Here is a 25,170-nt window from a genome sequence, read left to right as displayed (position 1 = left end):
ACTGGGATGCCGGCAGAAGTGACAAGTGCAGCTTCCATGTCCCTCCCTGCTCCCACCTGGCCCGGACTGGAATGTGGACAGGGTGTGAGAGCTGAGCCCCTGGCCCTGGGTCTGAGGGCTCCACCCCAGCGGTGGCCCGGCCTGCCTACTTATGCGTTGTTTAGGCCGCTATTATTCTGGGTCTCTGTCACTGCAGCTAAAATATACGCAAACCCAAAAAGGACCCCCAACCCTACACAGGGGTACATCTGGGAATAAATTTTCCAAGAAACTGTTCTTCCTTTGGCTTGCCTTCCTTAACTGGGCCACTGTGCGAAGCAGCGAATGAATTAACTTACCCACGACAGTCTTGCGGAGCCACCAGCTGCTCCCACTGCACAGTGCTCAGGGCAGGAGCCAAGCTTGGACCCCACACGGCCCGGCCCGAGCTCCGAGCTTGATCTCCGGCCCTGCCCTCCAGCCTGCGCCCCTGGGTCTGGCTTCCTCCCACCTCCTCCCATCAAGTGGGGAGCCCCTTCCCCTCCTATGGTTAACGCAAAAATGTGACGGGCTGCCCACACCCAGGAAGGGTTTTAACCCCACCTGCTTGTCTCCAAACCCTGGAAACGGGCATTTCAATGATCCCCCAACGGGTCCCTGCGGAGCTGCCAACCCTCAGCAGTTGGTAAAAATGAGAAAAAGAGTATTTCTCTTTTCTGTCTGGCTGCCCCCACCTCTGTCCCTGCCCTCGCTCAGTGCTGGGAGTTGGGAAGGGAAGCCGAGCGAGGCCTCCCGGCAAGGCTCTTCACCAGGCCAGACCCTCCAGGGGAGCGTCAGCCTGGGGCCTGGTTCACAGGGAAGTGGGAGCTCAACTCGCCACACTCCATAGACAAGAGGCTTCGCGGCCCCCTCACACCTCCTAGCACCCGCGGGCCCCTCCTGGGACACTCCTCTCTAGCCCAACAGGGGAGACATACAGACACTGGAAGAAAAGTGAGAGTCCAGAAATACACTATCATAAGTACATTTCTGGTCGAGCAATTTTTGACAAGCCTGCCAATATAACTAAATGGGGAAAGAGTAATATTTTCAAAAAATATTACTGGGACAACTGGAAGTCCACATGTAAAAGAAGGAAGTTGGACTTCTTCCCTCACACCAAACAAAAATTAACTCAAAATGGATTGTAGACTTATATGTGAGAGCTCAAACTACACAGCTCTTAGAAGAAAACACAGGAGAATCATCATGGCCTTGGGATACACAGAGCCTTCTTAGATAGGACACCAAAAGCTCAAGCAACTAAAGAAAAACAAATTAACCTGGACTTGGTAAAAAGTAAAAACTTTTGTGCTTAAAAGGACACTATCAAAAGCGAAAGGGCAATGCCTAGAAGGAAAGAAAGGAGTGCTGTGTCAGGACATACAGAGAACTTTTACAATTGAACAATAAAACGACAACCCGATAAAAACAGGAAAAGGATCTGGGTAGGCAAGTGCCCAAAGAAGATGCACAAAAGGCCAAAAGGCATGTGAAAAGGGGCTGCACATCATCAGTCAGAGGGAAGTGCAGACGCAAACCACAACGAGCCACCACTTCACACCAACAGATCAGAGTCAAAATCAAAGAGACAAACGGGGCAAGCTCTGGAGAAACAGAAGGCCTCGGGTGCTGCCGGTGGGAATGCAAAATGGTGCAGGGGCTTTGGAAAAGGGTCTGGCAATTCCCTGACAACGCCTGGATCCAGCTGTACCTGAAGGCATCTATCCATGTGCTTTTCAGTTAGATGGGCCTATGCATGACACATTTATTTTGATTACATCTGTTCAAGCTAGTTTTCAATCCCTGGAATTTGAAAGGCGCCTCTGGTGGCACAACTCGGGATCCCAAAGATGTCCCTGCCAGTCTCAGACAAGCAGCAAAAATGGGAACCTTCAAAGCTACAAGGAAGTTGAGCTGCACTAACAGGGCTCTTCTGGGCAAAGGGGGAGGTAAGGGGTCTCCTGGCAGCCTGAACACTCGTCTTTGGTGAGGCAGGACACAGCCAGGTTCCTCGGAGGCAGATGGTGTGTAAAACGGGACTCCAGATCTGCAGTGGGGCAGCCACATGAACCAGCAGGGTTTGGTCCACAGGCCAGCAGATCTGGAGGAAACCCAGCCACGTATTTAAGCATCTCGGGAGGGCAGCGTGAGTACAGAGGCAGCCCCTCGGCTCTGCAGGACCCCAGTGGGTCAAATGAGGACCACAGGATCAGGAGGCAGATGTCTGTTTGGGCCGGTCCATTCTTACCCCAATGGGAGCCTCCCGACGAGAGCGTGGGCTGCCCTGCTTGCTCGGCAGTGAGCTCCCCGCCACCCGACCTTATCCAAGCTCAGGCAGCACATCCGGGCATGAAGCTGGAAGACCCCGTGGTCACGGGAATGGGTTCTGGGGGAGAGGGAGGCACAGCCAGCTTCTCGGAACAGCGCCACTACTTCTCGACTCATCTTGCACAAGTGACCTCACCACTCAAGGCCAAGTCTGCACATATGTAAATCAGGACTAAGTGAAACAAAACAACGGTGCCCACCTCCAAAGGTTTCTGCTGTGAGGATCAAACAATGAGTGCGTGGGAGAAGGATGAGGGACGATAAATGAAGAGCAGAAGACAGCAGGGAAACCCGGCGTGCAGTATTGTCTGCGCCATCAGTATTATTTCCATGCGAATAACAGAGCTTGTCACTATTATTTCTGAACAGTAATAACAATAAAAATAGTAGTAGTCATGGCAGTAGCACTGACGGCCAGCATTTACTCTGCACTTAGAGTGTGTCAGGCGCTATTCTGAACACTTTGAACGTACAAAGTCATTTCGTCCTCCAGTCATTCCAGTGAGGCAGGTACTATTATCACCCCCACTTTACAGAAGAGGAAACTGAGGCATGGAGAGGTCAAGTCTGTCGCCCAGGCCACCTGGACTGGTGGGCATTAATTATATCCACAGGTCCCTTCAAAAACAGAAGAGGAGGAAAGGAACTTCCCAAATTTAGGCTCTTAGAACACAAGACCTGTGTTCTAAGAGCCTTAGAACACAAGACGTGTACGCAGAGGCAAGACCTAGGGACCCCTGGGAGACACCGAGGGCTGGGGGCAGGGGTGTGCCCAAGCCCCACCCACCCCGAGACCCACGGTGGAAGCCACGCGCGGACCAGGCTGGGTGGCCTCCCAGCATCCGGCCGGGCCCTGTGTGGTTTCGACGAGTGGAGCCCGAGGTGAGAGCTTCCTAGAAGAGAGGATGTGAGCAGAGGGCCCGGGAACCTGTGCACGGCCTCACCTCCTGCACCCCACTCCTCCAAGTCCACCAGGAGGGCGCCCCTGCCCTGAGCAGCCCCTGCTCCCCACAGAGCGAGGCCTCCGCACCTCAAAGCCTGGTTTGAACCATGCAGCAAACCAGTGAGGCCGTGGTGAGCCCCTCCTTTCTCACTCGGCCTTGCTCGAGGCCCAGAGAAGAGCTGGGGGTACGGCCCAGGGCAAAGGAAGAAGAGGAAAGGAGAGCACTGAGGAGGGGGAAGTGCCTTCAGCCCCCTCTCGCAGGTCTGGGGGCCCCTCAGGAGACTGCTGGAAAGACACAGCCTGTCTCCTCGGGTAGGCTGGCCTCGGGTAGGAGGGATGCCCCGAGAACAAAGCCAACGCAAGGGAACGGAGCCCGTGGGGCAGCACAGCGTGGAGCTCGAGCACTGGAGCCCCTGGATGCAGCCATGCCTGAAGCCACTCCTACCCTGGCTCAGTCATCCATCACTGTCACCTCTTTTTTATCCAATTATCAAGTTTAAATGAGGTTTTCAATTTTAAAAACTCATAGAGCTCAGTGGCTGAGTTCTCGCCTGCCATGCCAGAGACCCTGGTTCGATTCCTGGAGCCCACCTATGCAAAAAAAAAAAAGTCGTAGAAAGAGAAGGGCCGACCCAGTTGCCGGGATCGGTGGCGGCTGGTGGGCAGGTGCTCTCTGACGCTAAAGTGGAGCTTCCAGGACTTCTGGAGAGATGCCAGCTCGGCTGGCCCTGGTGCCTTTGGCCGGGCTCTGCCTCCGAGGCAGCCCTGAGTTCCCAGCACCTGGAAGGACAGCACGCTCCCCAGATCACCTGGCCCTTGCATGTCCTCAGGAGAACCACGCCCAAGGGACATGGCCAGCTTGCCATCATCAGAAGCAGCTTTGATTCTGCTCTTAATATTAAAAAAAAAGAGATGACAATCAGCTGGATTAAAAGAGCTGGCTTCCACAGCTGGGGCTTCCTCCACCAGCATCACCCCAGGACACACAGAGGGCTGCGAAGCATCTGTAAAATCTCACCCAGAGGCAAACCAAAGCCTACTGAAGGATGAGGTAAAATAAATATTCTGAATTACCAATATGTCATTAAATCATTACATGCTGATCAACTTCATAGACATGAAGCTATTTCATTTTATAACCATGATGTTACACACTCAGACTTTCTTTCTTAAAGAGCAATTATTTTAAAGTTAAAACCCATGACAATGTCACACATGGGAAGTATGATTTACAAAATAAAAGCTGTCTTCACAAGTTACCAAAAAAAAAAGTCATCGAAACAATAAATGAAGTTTTCGGTCACTGGCGAGCAGAAGCTCAAGACGAGGCACATGAACCTCAGTGCCAAGGCTGGGCTGGTCGTCAGGAGGCAGCCGGTGCCCCTCACCCGCTAGGACGGGGCTGCAGGGAGCCACAAGGGACGGGCCAGGACAGCGCTGGACGCCTGTGGCCTCCCCACAGGCCGCACCGCTAAAAGCTGCTGCCATACGCAGGACAGCGGCTGAGGGCCCGAGGCCAGGGCAGGGCGCAGGGGCTCAGCCCGAGGGCGGACGGAGGGGCGGGCACCCGTGACGGCCTGTGATTGCTCAGCAAGGACTTGGCGGTGTAGAGAAAAGGGCTCGTCCCAGCACACCCGGCTCAGAAGAGGCCTCTCTTCAGAGCACCCAGGATACCATATGAAGAACCGGGCACGCCAACACGAAGGACAGCTGTCCACCACCCAACGGGAAAGTGCGGGGAGGGGGCAGCTCCCAGACACGCAGCCACCTCCACTGCCCCGGCCCAGCCGTCTCCTCCTGCACCAATGGGGCCATTACGCGCACCCCCTCCACGCACCTTTCTCCGCGCAACCCCTGCCGCGCGCACCCCCTCCGCGCACCCCGCCCCCCACGCACCCTCCATGCTCCCTCCTCTGCCGGAAACCCGCCCATGCCCCTGCAGCCGACAGCCCCATCACCTCTCAGACCCCATCACCTCTCGGGCCCCATCACCTCTTGGGTTCCCATCACCTCTCGGGCCCCATCACCTCTCGGGCCCCATCACCTCTCGGGCCCCATCACCTCTCAGGCTCCCATCACCTCTCGGGCCCCATCACCTCTCGGGCCCCCATCACCTCTCGGGCCCCATCACCTCTCAGGCTCCCATCACCTCTCGGGCCCCATCATCTCTCAGGCTCCCATCACCTCTCGGGCCCCATCACCTCTCAGGCTCCCATCACCTCTCGGGCTCCCATCACCTCTCGGGCCCCATCACCTCTCGGGCCCCATCACCTCTCGGGCTCCCATCACCTCTCGGGCCCCATCACCTCTCAGGCTCCCATCACTTCTCGGGCTCCCCTCCCCGGCGCCTCTCCAGCCGTGGGGGCTCCTTGCTGCCCCAGGCACACCCAGCATGTCCTACCTCAGGGCCCTTGAACCTGGTGAGCACTCTGCCTGGCACTCTCTTCTCCAGGTATCGCCTGGCCCCTTAGCTGCTTCAGGTCTGTGCTCCAAGGTCACCGTCTCACTCCAGCCTTCCCTGGACACTCCTAAACCACTCCTGGCCCTCACCGACCCCGGAAGGTCGATGTGCATTGCCCCATAGCAGCCATCCCATCGAAATGAGCATGTGCATTTCCTATTTTTTCCATCCACTGCCCATCTCCCCTTCTAGAACGTCAGCTCCACAGAGGCACGGGTTTGGGCTATTGTCCACGACGTATCTCCAGCACCTAAAACCATGCCTGACGCATAACAGTTGCTCAGTAAATGTGTGTTGAATGAATGAAGGATTCGAAAACCGCAGAAAAGGCAGCACATCTGGGACTTTCTCCTGGAGACAACGGGGAAGACTGGAAGGGATTTGCTAAGAGTCACCCTCTCTGTGTGATGCACTGTTTCTTAGCGTTGTCCCTCCCCTCCTCCCCTAGCTTTCACCTAACATCCTCTGGAGAGTGGTGAGTGGGACAGGACCCACCTCCAGGAAACCTGCCCTCCCCAGCCGTCGCCCCCCCCCCCAAGGATTCTCCCAGCAGCTTCCCACAATGGACACGGACAGTGTCCCCTCTCCTGACCCAGCAATTAGACAGAAGCAAGAACAAATGGCACAGTCCTCCCCATGAGCTACGGTGACAGCCGCACCACCCAGGGCATGCAGGGGATGCCAGAGGCCGTAACTGACCCGAGGCCATGACCCAAGGCCATGCTCTGGGCAGCCATTCCGGGGAAATTCCCGACAAATGCACGGGGGCTGTACTCCCAGACAGACACAGCTCTCAGGACACAGCTTATTCAGAGCCCAGATGTCTGACAGCTTTTGAATCAAGTCAACACTTAAAACTCAGGAGCTTTCAGATAAAAGTCCTGATTTCCAGAGTCACACATGGGGCACATTTCTACACCCGCTCACTAGGCGCCGAGAGAGCAGGGACCGAGTGTGGGCACGAGGCAGCAGGGGTCCACAAAGCAGGCAGAGGCCAGCCCTCAAGGAGCCGACATCCTAAGCAGGGAGACAGAGCCCATCAGTTCTCCACAAGTTACACAACGGATGTGGGCTGGCGAGAAGTGCTGGAAAGAAAAGCAAAAGGGGCCAGAGACAGAGGACAGCAGCGGCTGCACTTCCAGCTGGGGTGGTAGGCGAAGGTGTGGAGACAACACCCTGTAGCCAAGGCAAAGCTTAGGGAGGGAGACTCCAGATCTCTGGGCCACAGTTTCCCAGGTGAGAAAACAGCAAACACAAAGGCCCTGAGGACAGAAAGGAAACAAGTGTGGCTGCAGCAGCCCGAGGGAGGGCGAGAGCAGCGGGAGGAAAGGACACACGCATCAGCTCCTGTAGGGCCCTGGGCGGACAGTGAGGAATCTGACTTTGTTCTGGCTGAGCAGGGAGTCCCGGGAGGGTTCTGAGCAGGTGAGTCTCTTGTTGAGAACAGACTGGAGGGGCAGCGGTGGAAGCAGGGGGAACCCTGGGAGCTGTGGCAGAGGCTGGAAGGAGCTGGAGTGGGGGGCCAAGAAGTGATGGGACAGGGGAGAGAGTTGGAAGGTGGAGCCCACAAGCTTTCTAACGATGGCCTCAGCAACCAGAAGAAGAAGGACGAAGGGGCCGTTTACTAAGATGGGGGCGGGGGACACAGGCCTGGGCGAGGGAAGAAGCAGGCGTTCTGGTTTGGGACATGAGACACAGGAGCCTGTTAGGTACTCATGTGGAGAAGCCAGGTGAGCAGGAGAAGGAGCCGGAGTACAGGGAGAGGTTCAGGCTGGAAGTGATCAGCCCAGACGTGGGGTCCAGCCACGGAAAGGTCTGCACAGACGCTCACAGGAGCCTCGGTCACAAATGCCCAGCAGTGGAAACAACCCCAACGCCCAGCGAGGGACGGACGGGAAGCAGCACGGTGTGGCTGCACAGTGTACACACCACTCGGCCACAAAAAGGAATGAAATATGGATTCATGCTATGGCGGGGACAGATCCTGAGAACACTGTCCTACATGGAGGAAGCCACACAGGCCGTGCTGCGTGACCCTAGCTGTGTGACATGTGCAGAGCGGCAGGTCCACAGATACTGAGTGGGGGCTGCAGAGGGCCAGGACACTTACAGGAAAAACAGGGAGCGCCTGCACAGGGGTGGGGTTCCCTTTGGGGGTTATGGAAAAGCTTTAAAACTGATGGGGTGATGGTTGCACAACCCTGAGTACATATATATTTTAATCAAGATCGAAAGGCTCCAGGGGTGAGTAAGGGCACCAGTGGAGAGAGTCAGGACAGAGCATGGGCCAAGGACAGAGCCCTCACCTACACATCGGGGTCTGGGGGTTGAGGAGCCAGCACTGGAGACCGAGAGGACGTGGGCAGAGGGGCAGGAGACAAACAGGGAACAGGGTCGCCGGGGGGGTCACTGCCCTCCAGTGTGCCCCAGGACCCCCTCCTGCCCGGCCCGCCTCACTCACTTTCTGTGCATGTCATTCCTCCTGGGGCCCAGTCCAAGACTGTCTCATCCACAAGTGTGAGCACAGAGCATGCAGGCACTGCTGCACAGCAGTCACCCCAAGACTTGTGTGCACCAGGAAAAACTAAAAGAGTCAGAGACTACTGGCCTCCCCTCAGGCACCTGCCATCCCAGCATCAGGAAATCGTCCCAAACCTGAATCATTTCCCTGGAAACATCAACGGAAAACTCAGCAAAGCCCGATAATGCCAACGGCCTGTGCCGGGCCTGGGCTAAAGAGCCAAATAGAATGTTCTGGCTGTTCTTAGGCAATGTTCAACTTCTGCCTTTAGAGGCTGCTTCTGAAGAGGCTGTCAGCTCTCCTCTCACCACTCAGGTTCCCCGACCCCGTCTACCAATGGCACTCACAGCCCAGCTTAAACAAGGGCAGCTCAGAGAGCCACGGGACATCTGTGCGGGTGTCAGAAGCTGGACAGGCCAGAGAGGGCAGGCCAAGGGTTTGAGCTCAGCTGCCCCAAGATGATGGGATCATCTTTTCAGATTCACTGGAAAATGTGACAGAAAGGGGGAATTCAGAAGGGCTTTGAAGGGTTCCCTTCCATCCAGCTATTTTATGATACAAGTTTTCCAGCTGTGGGTGCCAAAGCCTGGGCCACTCCGAGCGGTTCTGTTGGGCAAGGAGCACGGTGTGTCCCCTGGGGACTCTAAGGCGCCCCCACACTCCCCAAGCCCAGATAAACACAGCTGGGCGCTAAGGAAATCAGGGTGCCTTGGCAGAGGCCGAGGAGGGCCAGGTAAACAGCCCTGTCCAGGAAAGCAAACTCACAGCCTAGCTTCGTCCAAGTTTCCTGTGGGCAGTATTTCTCCATCGGTTTCCGGGGGGTTCTGACCCTCTTTCTGCTTTCACGGGAATCCGGCATCCCACCAGACCAGGCTGTTGCCCCTGGAGGAAAGCGGGGCTGAGAAACCCCTGGGCCTCACATCGAGGGTCCACCCATGTATGCAGGCCCAGCCACGGTGGTTGTTGAAATATGTTAGGGCAGCTGCTGCACCCAGTGCCCACCGGGGCCCCAGACTCGCCCAAGATCCAGAAACCAAAGGGTTAACCACTGAGGGCCGTCCAGGATCCAGCCATGGGCTTACACAGCAATTCTCCTGGGGGACGGATGTTCAAGAGCCTGCAGTTCAGGGAAGGAGAAGCCAGCCCAGCCGGGGAACACTGGGCCAGGGATCTCCCCAACGCCCATTTAGGGAAGTGAGGACATCAGCATCCCTGATACCCACTCATTTTGGCATTTGAGCTTTCCACAGTGCTTCTCAACAGGCAGCGGGGGCCAGCGGTGATGCAGCAGCACTCGGGATCACTGCCCAGGGCAAATGGTGGGTACACCGCCGGCCTGCTGTGCGGCCTTAGACAAGTCACCGCCCTTCTCTGGCTTCAGATGTCTCCTCTCTAAAATCAGCTAATCATGGTCTCTACCTCATCTTGCTGCTGCAGGCACTAAATTAATGTGTAATCACCACGACAACCCTGTAAGTACTACGAATGCAGGCCGCGTGTCACAGGTGGGGACACGGAGACACAGGAAGCAAAGCAACTTGCCAGAGCTCACCAGGAGGGTAAGCGGCAGAGTTTGCTTTGCAAACCCAGGCAGCCTGCCTCAGCTCCTGGCTTTAATGAAGGGGTCAGCAAAATTTTCTGTAAAGGGACAGATAGTAAATCTTTAAGGCTCTGCTGGCCACGTTGTCAATGTCCCATGTTCTTCTTTGCTTTTTCTTCCCCACAAGCCTTTAATATAAACACCACTCTCAGCTCAAGGGTTGCACAAAAACAGGCTGTGGGCTGGATTGGGCCCATGGGCCACAGTTTGCCAACTCCTGTACTAAACCAGTACAGCCTCGCAACTCAAGTTCTGAAGACGCACAGAGAAGATGAAATGAAGCCGAACGTATCTGCAGATCCACAGGCCACCACTTTAAAAGATCCTCAGGCGATCCCCCCACACCAAGGAGACAAGATTAGCTGCGGCAGCTCCAACATGTGTTTGGGGATCAAAATAGCTGGAAGGACTTTCTAATATAACTTATGTGGACAGCTTAACTGAACACCATAAGTACATGGAACCTTGAGTAGGGCATGAGATTTTGTAGGTTTGCCAGAGTGATATCCCAATAAATCCCAGAGGGATTTGGATAGTGAATAAAAAAGTATTTGCAGGATTTCAAGACTACAATCTGGAGTAGAGCCACGATGGCGGCTTAGCGAGGTGTGGGATGTGGTTCGTCCTCCAGAGCAGCTAGTAAGTAGCCAAGAATAGGACAGAATAGCAGCTGGGGCCACGTCAGTGACCGGACACAAAGCATACCCCAGTCTGGACCAGCTGGACCGGCTGCGAGCCCCCCCAGAATCGTGAGTTCCCCAAGACGCAGCAGCCGGCACCCCTCCCCTACAGGCTGCTCCCCAGAAGGGAAAGGAAAAGAGACTTTACCAGCAGCAGGGGCTGAGAACCACCAAACGCCAATAGTGGAATTAATTCACAAATTCTGACTACTAAAAATAGGCCCCCAGCTCAGCTGAACCTCAAGTAAAAGCGGAGGCCGCTGGTTTTTACCCCAGCGCAGAGGGGGCAGGGCTGATAGAAAAAGAAAAAAGGGAAGAAAAAAAAAAACAGGGTTTTTTGGATCTGAAAAGGTCTGGGCCCTGCAGAAAAGGAGGGGGCACATAGGACCTGGAGATACACAGAGCAACGTACCAACTTAAGCTCTTGATTGGCAAACCCAAAGAACGGGGTCCTGCTCTGAAAAGGATTTTTATTTTTCTCTTTTGTGGCTGTGTTTCTATGGTTTGACTACTCTTTGGATACAGCTGCAGGGTTTCTCAGGCTCCACTGCCCCAGGCATAGGCAGAAACAAGCTTTTTTGAGTGCTTGTCTGGAGCCTATGCCTTCCCCAGGAGAGCGGTGGTACCCAGCTCAGGTGGAATCCCTCCCTCAAGGAGTTCAGACTCCAGGGTCTGGAAAACGGAAGCAATTAAAGCCAGTCTACAACCTCTCCTCTGTCTCCACCATGCCCCAGCAGGGACAGCGTGCCAAAGTTAAAGGTACCACATCACCTTATGCTGGGGGGACCTGCAGGCAGAAAAGGTCCACATACTGGGCAGAATAAAAAAAACACAGAGTCCAGAGACTACATAGGAAAACCTTTTAATCCGCTGGGTCTCACCCTCAGGGAAAACTGACACAGGTGACTCTTCCCTCCTGAGACATGACCAGTTTGGTCTAGGAAAATCTTACTGGGGTCTATAATACCGAAGTAGACCCTCCCAAGGGGGTGGGGGGAGGCACCACACAGGCAGGGCAAGAAACAAACAAAAAAAAAAAACAAGAACTGAAAAATTCTGATCTATTAAACAAAACCTAAGCTAGAGGACTAGAATAAGCTGAACTGAATGTCAAAGAACAGACAGACAATCAAGTCATCTAGCAAGAAAATCCTAGGGAAAAAAAAGTGAAAACAATCTCCAAAATAAACTAATTAAGGTAATTAAATGCCTAGACACCAGCAAAAACTAATGAATCACACTAGGAAAATTGAAGAAATGGCCCAAAGGAACAAACCAACAATTCAAATGAGATACAGGAATTGATACAATTAGTTCAGAGTGTTCGAACAGACATGGAAAATCTCATCAAAAACCAAATCAGTGAATTGAGGGAGGATTTAAAGAAAGCAAGGAATGAACAAAAAGAAGAAATCGAAAGTCTGAAAAAACAAATCACAAAACTTATGGGAATGAAAGGCACAGTAGAAGAGATGAAAAAAAACAATGGAAACCTACATTGGTAGATTTCAAGAAGGAGAAGATAGGATTAGTGAACTGGAGGATGGGACATCTGAAATCTGACAAGCAAAAGAAAATACAGGGAAAAGAATGGAAAAATATGAGCAGGGACTCAGGGAATTGAATGACAATATGAAGTACACAAACATACATGTTGTGGGTGTCCCAGAAGGAGAAGAGAAGGGAAAAGGAGGAGAAAAACTAATGGAGGAAATTATCACTGAAAATTTCCCAACTCTTATAAAAGACAAAATTACAGATCCAAGAAGTGCACATACCCCAAGCAGAAAAGATCCAAATAGACGTACTCTAAGACATTTACTAATCAGAATGTGAGATGTCAAAGAGAAAGAGAATCTTGGAAGCAGCAAGAGAAAAGCAATCTATCACATACAAGGGAAGCCCAATAAGACTATGCGTAGATTTCTCAGCAGAAACCACGGAGGTGAGAAGACAGTGGGATGATATATTTAAGTTACTAAAAGAGAAAAATGCCAACCAAGAATTCTATAACCAGCAAAACTGTCCTTCAAAAATGAGGGGAAATTAAAATATTTGCAGACAAAAATTCACTGAGGGAATCTGTGACCAAGAGACCACCTCTGCAAGAAATACTAAAGGGAGCACTAGAGACAGATAAGGAAAGACAGGAGAGAGAGGTGTGGAGAATAGTACAGTAATGAAGACTATCAGTAAAAGTAAAAAGAAGAAAAATTAGATATGACATATAAAATCCAAAAGGCAAAATGGTAGAAGAAAGTACGGCCCATACAGTAATAACACTAAATGTTAATGGATTAAATTCCCCAATCAAAAGACATAGACTGGCAGAATGGATTAAAAAATAGGACCAATCTTTATGCTGTCTACAGAAAACAAATCTTAGACCCAAGGATAAACATAGGTTGAAAGTGAAAGGCTGGGAAAAGATATTTCATGCAAATAACAATCAGAAAAGAGATGGAATAGCTATACTAATATCCAAGAAATTAGACTTCGAATGTAAAACAGTTAAAAGAGACAAAGAAGGACACTACATATTAATAAAAGGAACAATTCAACAAGAAGACATAACAATCATAAATATTTATACACCGATCCAGAATGCTCCAAAACACATGAGGCAAACACGGAAAAGAGAAACAGACACATCTACTATAAAAGTTGGAGACTTCAATTCCCCACTCTCACCAACGGACAGAACATTTAGACAGAGGATCAATAAAGAAACAGAGAACTTGAATAATACAGTAAATGAGCTAGACTTAACAGATATTTATAGAACATTACACCCCACAACAGCAGGATACACCTTTTTCTCAAGTGCTCATGGATCATTCTCAAGGATAGACCACATGCTGGGTCACAAAGCAAGTCTCATTAAATTTAAAAAGATTCAAATCATACAAAGCACTTTCTCAGATCATAAAGCAATGTAGCTGGAAATCAATAACAGGCAGAGTGCCAGAAAATTCACAAATATGTGGAGGCTCAACAACACACTCTTAAACAACCAGTGGGTCAAGGAAGAAATTGCAAGAGAAATAAGTAATCTTGAGGCAAATGAAAATGAAAATACAACATATCAAAATTTATGGGATGCAGCAAAGGTAATGCTAAGAGGGAAATTTATAGCCTAAAATGCCTATATCAAACAAGAAGAAAGAGCAAAAATCAAGGAATTAACTGTCCACTTGGAAGAACTAGAGAAAGAACAGCAAATTAACCCAAAACCAAGCAAAAGGAAAGAAATGATGAAGATTAGAGCAGAAATAAATGAAATTGAGAACAGGAAAACAATGGAGAAAATCAACAAAATCAGAAGTTGGTTCTATGAAAAAATCAATAAGAATCATGGACCCTTAGCAAGACTGACAAAAAGAAGAAGAGAGAAGAAGCAAATAAATAAGATCAGAAATGGAAGAGGAGACATAACCACTGACCCCACAGAAATAAAGGAAGTAATGAGAAGATACTATGAACAACTTTATGCTAATAAACTAGACATGTAGATGAAATGGACAACTTCCTAGAAAGGCATGAACAACCAACATTGACTCGAGAAGAATCAGAAGACCTCAACAAAACCAATCACAAGTAAAGAAATTGAATCAGCCATCAAGAAGCTCCCCAAAAAGAAAAGTCCAGGACCAGATGGCTTCACATGTGAATTCTACCAAACATTCAAGAAAGAATTAGTACCAATCCTGCTCAAACGCTTCGAAAAGCTGAAGAAGAGGGAAAGCGATGTAACTCATTCTACAAAGCCAACATCACCCTCATACCAAAGCCAGAAAAGGATATTACAAAAAAAGAAAGCCAAAGACCAATCTCCCTCATGAATATAGATGCAGAAATCCTCAACAAAATTCTTGCAAATCGAATCTAGCAGCACATTAAAAAAATTACACACCATGACCAAGTATGATTCATCCCAGGTATGCAAGGATGGTTCAACATAAGAAAATCAATTAATGTAACACGTCATATCAACAAAACAAAGCAGAAAATCCACATGATCATCCTGATTGATGCAGAAAAGGCATCTGACAAAATTCAACATCCTTTCCTGTTGAAAACACTTCAAAGGATAGGAATAGAAGGGAACTTTCTCAACATAATTAAGGGAATATACGAAAACCCACAGCTAACATCATCCTCAATGGGGAAAAACTGAAAACCTTCCCCTTTAAGATCAGGAACCAGACAAGGATGTCCACCATCACCACTGTTACTCAACATTGTGTTGGAAGTTCGAGCCAGACCAATTAGACAAGAAAAAGAAATGCAAGACATCAAAATTGGAAAGGAAGAAGTAAAACTCTCACTGTTTGCAGATGATTTGATACTATATGTCGAAAACCCTGAAAAATCCACAGCAAAACTACTAGAGCTAATAAATGAGTACAGCAAAGTGGCAGGTTTCAAGATCAACACTCAAAAATCTGTAGTGTTTCTATAAAGTAGTAATGAACAATCTAAGGTGGAAATCAAGAAAAAAATTCCACTTACAACTGCAATCAAAAGAATAAAATATTTAGGAATAAACTTAACTAAGGATACAAAAGACCTATACAAAGAAAACTACAAGAAATTGTTAAAAGAAATCACAGAAGCCCTAAATAAATGGAAGGGCATACCGTGTTCATGGATTGGAAGACTAAATATAATTAAGATGCCAATTCTGCCTAAATTGATTTACAGATTCAATGCAATGCCAATTAAAATCCCAAAAACTTGCTTTTCAGAAATAGAAAAACCAATAAGCAAATTTATCTGGAAGGGCAGGGTGCCCCGAATAGCTAAAAGTATCCTGAGAAAGAAAAATGAAGTCGGAGGTATCACACTACCTGACTTTAAGGTATATTATGAAGCTACAGTGGTCAAAATAGCATTATACTGGCATAAAGATAGACATACTGACTTTAAGGCATATTATGAAGCCACAGTGGTCAAAACAGCATGGTACTGGCATAAAGATAGATATATCGACCAATGGAATCGAATAGAGTGTTCAGATATAGACCCTCTCATCTATGGACATTTGATCTTTGATAAGGCAGTCAAGCCAACTCACCTGGGACAGAACAGTCTCTTCAATAAATGGTGCCTAGAGAACTGGATATCCATATGTAAAAGAATGAAAGGAGACCCGCATCTCACACCTTATACAAAAGTTAACTCAAAATGGATCAAAGATCTAAACATTAGGTCTAAGACCATAAAACAGTTAGAGGAAAATGTAGGGAGATATCTTATGAATCTTACAACTGGAGGTGGTTTTATGGACCTTAAACCTAAAGCAAGAGCACTGAAGAAAGAAATAAATAAATGGGAGCTCCTCAAAATTAAACACTTTTGTGCATCAAAGAACTTCATCAAGAAAGTAGAAAGACAGCCTACACAATGGGAGATAATATTTGAAAATGACATATCAGATAAAGGTCTAGTATTCAGAATATGTAAAGAGATTGTTCAACTCAACAACAAAAAGACAGCCAACCCAATTACAAAATGGGAAAAAGACTTGAACAGACACCTACCAGAAGAGGAAATATGGATGGCCAAGAGGCACATGAAGAGATGCTCAATGTCCCTGGCCATTAGAGAAATGCAAATCAAAACCACAATGAGATATCATCTCACACCCACCAGAATGGCCATTATCAACAAAACAGAAAATGGCAAGTGCTGGAGAGGATGCGGAGAAAGAGGCACACTTATCCACTGTTGGTGGGAATGTCAAATGGTGCAACCACTGTGGAAGGCAGTTTGGCGGTTCCTCAAAAAGCTGAATATAGAATTGCCATACGACCCAGCAATACCATTGCTAGGTATCTACTCAAAGGACTTAAGGGCAAAGACACAAACGGACATTTGCACACCAATGTTTATAGCAGCGTTATTTACAATTGCAAAGAGATGGAAACAGCCAAAATGTCCATCAACAGAAGAATGGCTAAATAAACTGTGGTATATATGTACGATGGAATATTATGCAGCTTTAAGACAAGATAAACTTATGAACCATGTAATAACATGGATGGACCTAGAGAATATGATGCTGAGTGAGTCCAGCCAAAAACTAAAGGACAAATACTGTATGGTCCCACTGATGTGAACGGACATTCGAGAATAAACTTGGAATATGTCATTGGTAACAGAGTCCAGCAGGAGTTAGAAACAGGGTAAGATAATGGGTAATTGGAGCGGAAGGGATACAGACTGTGCAACAGGACTAGATACAAAAACTCAAAAATGGACAGCACAATAATACCTAATTGTAAAGTAATCATGTTAAAACACTGAATGAAGCTGCATCTGAGCTATAGGGTTTTTTTGTTGTTGTTTTTTACTATCATTACTACTTTTATTTCTTTTCTCTATATTAACATTTTATATCTTTTTCTGTTGTGTTGCTAGTTCCTCTAAACTGATGCAAATGTACTAAGAAACGATGATCATGCATCTATGTGATGATGTTAAGAATTACTGAGTGCATATGTAGAACGGTATGATTTTTAAATGTTGTGTTTATTTCTTTTTTTTTTTTCTTTTTTTCTTTCTTTCCGTTAATAAAAAAATAAAAATAAATAAAGATAGATATACTTACCAATGGAATCAAATAGAGTGTTCAGATATAGACCCTCTCATCTATGGACAATTGATCTTTGATAAGCAGTCAAGCCAACTCACCTGGGACAGAACAGTCTCTTCAATAAATGGTGCCTAGAGAACTGGATATCCACATGCAAAAGAATGAAAGAGGATCCATATCTCACACCCTATACAAAAATTAACTCAAAATTGATCAAAGACCTAAACATCAGATGTAAGACCATAAAACTAATAGAAGAAAATGTAGGGAGATATCTTACAAATCTTATAATAGCAGGCAGTTCCCTAGACCTTACACCCAAAGCACGAGCATTGAAGAAAGAAATAAAGAAATGGGGACTTCCCAAAATTAAACACTTTTGTGCATCCAAGATCTTCATCAAGAAAGTAAAAAGACAGCCTAGAGTATCCAGAATATATAAAGAGATTGTTCAACTCAACAACAAAAAGACAGACAACCCAATTACAAAATGAGCAAAAGACATGAACAGACACTTCTCAGAAGAGGAAATACAAATTGCCAAAAGGCACTTGAAAATATGCTCAACTTCCCTGGCTATCAGAGAAATGCACATCAAAACCACGAGATATCCTCTCACACCCACCAGAATGGCCATCATCAATAAAACAGAAAACGACAAGTGCTGGAAAGGATGTGGAGAAAGAGGCACACTTATCCACTGTTGGTGGGAATGTCAAATGGTACAATCACTGTGGAAGACAGTGTGGCAGTTCCTCAGGAAGCTACATATAGAATTGCCACATGACCCGGCAATACCATTGCTAGGTATCTACTCAGAGAACATGAGGGAAAAACACAAATGGACATTTGCACACCAATGTTTATAGCAGCATTATTTGATGGAAACAGCCCAAATGTCCATCAACAGACGAGTGGCTCAGCACACTGTGATATACACATATGATGGAATATTATGCAGCTGTAAGACAGAATAAAGTCATGAAGCATGTAACAACATGGATGGACCTTAAGGACATTACGCCGAGTGAGATTAGCCAGAAACAAAAGGACAAATACCATATGGTCTCACTGATATGAACTGACATTAGCGAATGAACTTGGAGAATTTCAGTTGGTAACAGAGACCATCAGGAGATAGAAATAGGGTATATATTGGGTAATTGGAGCTGAAGGGATACAGATTGTGCAACAGGACTGATTATAAAAATTCAGAAATGGATAGTACAGTACTAACTGTAATACAATAATGTTGGGACACTGAATGAAGCTGAATGTGAGAATGATAAAGGGAGGAGGGTGGGGGGCACAAATGAAATCAGAAGGAAAGATAGATGATAAAGACTGAGATAGTATAATCTAGGAATGCCTAGAGTGTATAATAATAGTGACTAAAAGTGCAAATTTAAAAATGTTTCTGCATGAGGAAGAAAAAAAGAATGTCAATAATGCAGGGTGCTCAAAATAGGCGGTAATTAACATTTTAGAACTTTAACCTATGTGTGAGACAAGCAAAAAATGTTTATTTGGTACAAAATTTATATTTTGACTAGTGCATTTCCTAATATAACTTATGTGGACAGTTTGATCGAACACCACAGTACTTGGAACCTTGCGTAAGGCATGAGATTTTTTAGGTTTGTCCAGAGTGACGCCCCGATAAATCCCAGAGCAATTTGAACAGTGAATAGGGAAGAGTCCCCTAGGGGGAATAGTGAGAAAGGGGGCAATTTCAACTTCCCCAAGTGGAGAATTCTTAATATTCTCACAGGCAGTGAGGACCACCAAAGCAATAGGCTGAGCCTCCAATCTTGGGGTTTGTTCATATGAAACTTAATCCTGCAAAGAATAGGCTAAGCCTACTTAAAATTAGGCCTAAGAGTCACCCCCAAGAGGACCTCTTGTGTTGCTCAGATGTGGCCTCTCTCTCCTGGCCGACATAACAAGCAAACTCACAGCCCTCCCCCTCTCTACGTGGGACATGACTCCCAGGGGTGTGGACCTTCCCGGCAACGTGGGACAGAAATCCTAGCGTGAGCTGGGACTCAGCATCAAGGGATTGAGAAAACCTCCTCAACCAAAAGGGGGAAGAGTGAAATGAGACAAAATAAAGTGTCAATGACTGAGAGATTCCAAACAGAGTCGAGAGATTATCCTGGAGGTTATTCTTACGCATTAAATAGACATCACCTTGTTATTCAAGATGTAATGGAGAGGCTGGAGGGAACTGTCTGAAAATGTAGAGCTGTGTTCCAGTAGCCATGTTTCTTGAAGGTGATTGTATAATGATATAGCTTTCACAATTTGACTGTGTGATTGTGAAAACCTTGTGTCTGATATTTCTTTTATCTACCTTATCGACAGATGAGTAGAACATACAGAACAAAAATAAATAATAGGGGGAACAAATGTTAAAGTAAATTTTGCAGATTGAAATCCTAGTGATCAACAAAAGGGAGGGGTAGGGGTATGGTATGTATGGATTTTTTCCTGTTTTCTTTTTATTTCTTTCTCTGAATTTATGCAAATGTTCTAAGAAACAGTCATGATGATGAATACACAACTATGTATTAAAAAAAGAGACTTTAACCATATTTATTTTGTAGTTTGATTTATCTTAATGAGAAAGGAAAAGATTTGAAATACTTAGGGCTGAAAGTTGACATTTGTTAACAATGTTAATTCTGGGTCATGACTACATGGGTGCTTGTTATATTGTTCTTTGTATTTTTCTATGTTTGCTGTTCTTAAAAATAAAAATATGTTTGCAAAAAAAAAAAAAAGTTAACTGCAAGAACAACTGCAGTTGTTCTGAGTTCCCCAGAGTTGTGGATAAACAGCACCAGGCTGGAGGAGGTGCAACGAAAGTGTGTCCAGCCCCAGTGTGCCTTCTTAGCCAGCTGCCTACATTAAAGGTCTGGGTTATGGGCGGAGCTGATAGCCCCAGGGTTTCGTCCAACCCAAAGGCCTCAGTGTCACTCACTTCCTCTGGCAGAAAGTCAAGTTCAGCCCCCCCCACCACCCAATACCGTCTTCCACCCCTCTCTCTTCCAGTTCATGGCACACCTGTATGAATACAGCACCGCCGGCCAAATTAATCCACCTCCAGGGACCAGCAGGGACCAGCTGTCAGATGGGACGCCTGCAGGGTGGTGCCAGGACGGGCTCGGCCAACAGCCCCATTTTCAGAGAATGAAGAGTGGGCCGGGAGCAGCAGAGGCGGTGGTGTCGTCCCCCCACCTTGCGGCATGCCCGGTGTACACTCTGGAGCTAAAAACCTAAACTTCTTGGGCCCCCCCCAAGCAGCCAAATTTTCTCCAAGGCTGTCCTGGCAAAGATAGGCTGGGCCGGGAAGGAAATGGCAGGTGTGTGCGTGCCTGTGGTTTGCTTGCACACCTACCTTCCCCCTTCCACAAACAGCTCAGATGATGGCATGGCTCCATTCTCCACTCGCAGGCTTGCAGCCTGGGGGACCCGGCGGATTTGAGGAGGGAGCACATGGCACGGGTCTGAGCCAATCATACCTCCCTGGCTCAGAGGGCATGGCTGGGGGTGGAGCACGTGACCCTGATCTCAACCAATCAGAATATAACGTCACCCTGGATCGGAAGTGGAGCACATGACCAGTCTCAGCCAATCAGATCACAACACCACGGCTCAGGGATCGACTAGGGGTAGAGCAGGAGGTCACACCCATCAGAGCCTGATGAACTGCTGAGCAGGGGCTCCGTGGAGTCCGTGCAGCGGCATGTGACTCAGGACCAGCTGGGGCCTCAGCCCGTCCCACATCACAGCCCCAGGCAGGACTTCCGTAACAACCCGAGAAGAGGCCCACCTGTCCCGTCGCCCGGCTGCCAGTACGCGGAGAGTGCACTCAACCGGGAAGGCAGAGCCGTCCTGGAGAGGAACGTGAAGCCAGGATCCAGCCCAGCCCAGAGCGACACTGCCTGGGCTTCTCAGATCCCTGAGTTGGCACACTTCACTGTGTGCCTGACCCAGCCGCAAACTCAGGCAAAGGGGCCGGCCTCACCTTGAGAAGGAGTGGGTACTTGCAGATCCTCTGGATGGGGGACAGCAGGTAACCCTCCAGAGGGACGTCCGTGGTTTTGCGGCCTCCCAGAAGCATGCAGCTCTGCAAGGGACAGACAGACAGACACTCCTTACAACTGCACGGGCCAGGGCCTTGGCCACCCCAAGAAACCGGAGACACTCTCAACTCAGCTGCAATCACTGGGAGATGTGCACACTCTCCAGCTCTGCATACAGCGTGGATCAGAGGGTGGCAAAGCCCCCCAGGGACAGATCCTGCCCACCGCCTGCTTCTGCGGGGCAGTTCTGCTGGCACACAGCCAGGCCCACTCATTCACCTGTGGCTGCTTTTGTGCCACGCTTGCAGGCGTGAGTAGCTGCAGCAGACACCATATGGCTGTGAAGCTTAAAATGAGTGTTATCTGGCCTCTTACAGAATATTTGCCAGTCCTTGGCCTAAAGAAACTTTTATATATATGCACTGGAGACAGGAAGCAGGATGTTCAAAACAGACTTGTCTGAAATAGCAAAAAATGGGAAGCGCCCTTAACATTTGTCATGGTCAAGTTCATGTGTCAACTTGGCCAAGTGGTGGTACCTGTTTGGGTGGGCAAGTGCTGGCCTGTCTGTTGCAATGAGGATATCTCACAGAATTAGATCATGATCACATCAGCTACTCCAGAGGTGATACCATTTGTAATCAGCCAAAGGGGAGTGTCTTCTGCAATGAGTGATGCTTAATCTAATCACAGGAAGCCATTTAAGGATTCAGAAGGACAGGCTCTCTTCCTGCTTCGGCCGGCGAGCCTCTCCTGTGGAGTTCGTCCAGACCCTCCATCGGAATCATCAGCTTCACAGCCTGCCCTGCGGATTTTGGACTCCACGTTCCCACGGTTACATGAGACACTTTTATAAATTTTATATTTGCGAGTGTTTCCTGTTGATTCTGTTTCTCTAGGGAACCTGAACTATACAACATCCATCCACTCCAGAAAATAGATCTGGAATAGGCTTAGGCAGGAGGATGCCACACAGCAGTGAAAACGGGATAAGAGCCACATGGCATACCATGTATGAGCACAGAAAACTAGGACAGGTATGGTTTGAACCCAGACACGTATAAAACTTTTAAAGACAAGCAAATCCAAACAAGGCACCATTTATGGAGAGCATGCATGTACAAAGACAGACAGAGAAGCACAAGAAAGGAATTTCAATGGGGCACCTCTGTGGAGGGAGGCTAACAGGCCTTGGAGAGTGAAATGGATCTTCAGCTTGTTACTGAAACGTTTTATTCCTTTACCTGGGACACACATAGATGCTGTCAAATAAACGCTTATTTCGGCCCGGTGGAATAAGCGGCAGCTTTATCAGGATTCAAGTCTGGTTGATCATGACCCAACACTCACCCACCCACTGGCTCCAGTCCACACCCCTCAGCCCAGTACCTCCTAACCCTCCCATTGCGCCAACCCCTTCCCTTTGCTCATTCTGTGCCCCTGGCCTAAAAGGCTTTTTTCTTTGCCCAATTAAAAAATAATAATAGGTCAGGCCACGGTGGCTCAGTGGCAGAGTTCTCGCCTGCCATGCCGGAGACCCGGGTTCGATTCCCAGTACCTGCCCGTGTACAAAAATAGTAATAAGGATAATAATAATATCACCACCATCCAGTGCTAGCACTTCCCAAGGCAAGCCCCCGAGGGCTCAAATATTGAGCACCAACCACCCTGTGAGCGGAAAACTGTTATGATTCCTAGTTCACACTCAGACAACTGGGGCTCAGCAGGTTCCGTCATCCCCCAAGGTCACCTGAGAACACATGAGCCACAGAGGTGAGGCAGGACCTGGAGCAAGGCTGGTTGGGAGCCACGTCTGCCCAACCACCCCCACCAGGAAGTCTGCCCTGCTTGCTCTGGATTCCCAGGACTTTCTCCTGAGACCCTCCAGAGTAGGGCGATAAACCACCTGCAGGTGCTAGCCCCTCCTCTGAAGGCCACCAGCTCGGGAACCTGTGCTCTGGACAGCAGGAGCCACGAGTTACTTGTGCTGGCCCATCCTAAAAGCGTGAACAAATTGCTACCACATCTGGCTGTGAAAGGTCCCCAGCCTCCCTCTTCACTCTGCTCTAATGGATGGGAAATGAAGCAGAATTGCTGGGAAAAGGGACTCCCGTCCTATAGCTCATTTACTCATTCATTCACTCGTTCAATAAGCACACCTTGTGTGCTTACTCTGTGCTGGGCACAGTTCCAGGCACTGGGGGAAACAGGGCCCATCAATTCAGACAAATTCCCTGCTCAGATTCCAGTGGACAGAAGACCAAGCGTGTCCCCCCACCCCCACCCCCATGCAGGCACCGTGCCTAGATGCAAAGTTCATCCTCACAGCCCCAGGAACTAACCAGGGCCCTTTATCTCTACACCATCTACAGGAAATGGGCACGGTTAGCTAGAAGGGTTGGCCCTGAAGCCAGGGTTACCTTTGTGCCTTTCAAGGATCTCAGTGGGCTTCTCCTCTGAGAAGCAGAATTCCAGGAACCCTGGTTCCCTGCCCGGGCGCAGACGGGGGCTCAAGGCTGCAGTGGCTGACAGTGGCCAGGCCCCACACTCAGTCTTTGTCCCCGGAGCCAGCACTGGCCACAGGCTGCCCCAGTGATGTCAGCTCTGGGCAGAGAGGGGAGCCTGGGTGTGGGGGAGGGTGTTTTCCTTTGTCCAGAATAAAGGAGTTTTCACAGGACTGTCACAGCCATCAATTATACTTCTGTCCCAAACACTCTAAATTTTTGCTTCACTTTGTGAAAACAGAAATCGCAAGCCCATATGCAGCTAAGCATCCAACACACAGCGCTCCCACTCCCTGTCCTTTGGGACATGCCAGGCAGTATGGGGAGAACTTTCAGGAACAGTCTCCTCGGGAGCCATTCAGATGAGGGCCAGCCTCCTGCTGCCCACCCACGGGAGGCTCCGGCCACGCTCGCTCGCTCCAGGCTCACCTCCACCCAGCCCCGTGGCTCTCACCCCAGGTTACACCTCCAGCCTGGCTCCTTCCCCCAACTCCAGGCTGGACTCTGGAGCTGACACCCGCCTGGGGTCTGTCTAACTGGCATCATAACCTCCCCCATCCTAAGTGGAATGTCTTACCTGCCCCCAGTCCGGGCCCCTAGCCCCCTGGCCTGGACCGCCTCGGGCAATGGCAGCCCCATCCAAGTCTGAGTGGGTCTTCCCCGACTCTTCCCCAGCCAGCTCATCCCAGGTCACTGATTCCAAGGGCAGCGGCAGGCAGGGCCCATGGCCGCACCATCCAGCGCTCACCAGGCCGTCCACCTCCCCGTCCTCGGCCCTGCTGCGGCCCCCAGCCCCCCACCCAGCCCTGGCCTCTGCCGCATGCAGCTGAAGGGTCCTTTCAAAACGTAAATTAGTTCCAGTCCCTCCTCCATTCACAGCCGTCCACTGGCTTCTCATCCCACACAGACTAAAACTGGGTGTTCTTTAAACGACGGCTGCCAACACGGGTGAATCGCGTGGACATTATTCTGAGCAAAACCAGCCACTCAGAAGAATCCTGCATGGTGCCACTGACACGAAATTCTAAAACGGGCCAAGCTAACTTATGGTGAGAGAAATCGGCACAGCGTTGCCTCCGGAGGCCCAGGGGCTGGTGACTGCAGGGGCTCAAGGGCACCTCTGGCATGATGGAAAACTCCTAACACTCGCGACAAGGGTCTCTGTAAAAGCCTCGCGCTGTGAGTGCATGGAGTCTCATGTAGGCTGGACTGCCACAGAAAAGCCTGGGAAAGCCCTCGGATTCCCACCATTGATTACATACCCTGCCTTACCTGGCCTCCTTCACCTGACACCCCTACCTCAGGGCCTTTGCACTCACTACCTGGAACACTGTCCCTCCAGGTACCCTCACCTTCCCTCTCTCTTTATCCAGGTCTCCACTCCATTGTCACCTAAGAGACGCTTTCCCCAAAACCAGTCTGAAAT

The 25,170-nt window shown here is 49.0% G+C and overlaps 1 protein-coding gene across 5 annotated transcripts in view; it reads right to left on the bottom strand.

Annotated features, from left to right (window-relative positions):
* The window catches only part of PREX1 (phosphatidylinositol-3,4,5-trisphosphate dependent Rac exchange factor 1), a 193,616-nt gene that overhangs the window by 83,704 nt on the left and 84,742 nt on the right, over window positions 1–25,170 (bottom strand). For 4 of the 5 annotated variants that reach the window (XM_077167406.1, XM_077167425.1, XM_077167416.1 and 1 more), the window contains exon 5: window positions 21,183–21,284. In XM_077167406.1, coding sequence (XP_077023521.1) covers window positions 21,183–21,284 — 102 coding nt within the window. Of the gene's footprint in view, window positions 1–20,552; window positions 20,662–21,182; window positions 21,285–25,170 lie in introns of those variants that run through there. The other variant, XM_077167446.1, reaches the window with a different exon arrangement.

Source organism: Tamandua tetradactyla, chromosome 1, assembly GCF_023851605.1.
Source record: "Tamandua tetradactyla isolate mTamTet1 chromosome 1, mTamTet1.pri, whole genome shotgun sequence".
NCBI classification, from domain to species: domain Eukaryota; kingdom Metazoa; phylum Chordata; class Mammalia; order Pilosa; family Myrmecophagidae; genus Tamandua; species Tamandua tetradactyla.
The sequence above is the reverse complement of the archived record's forward strand: the minus strand, read 5'-3'. Positions and strand labels throughout refer to the sequence as shown.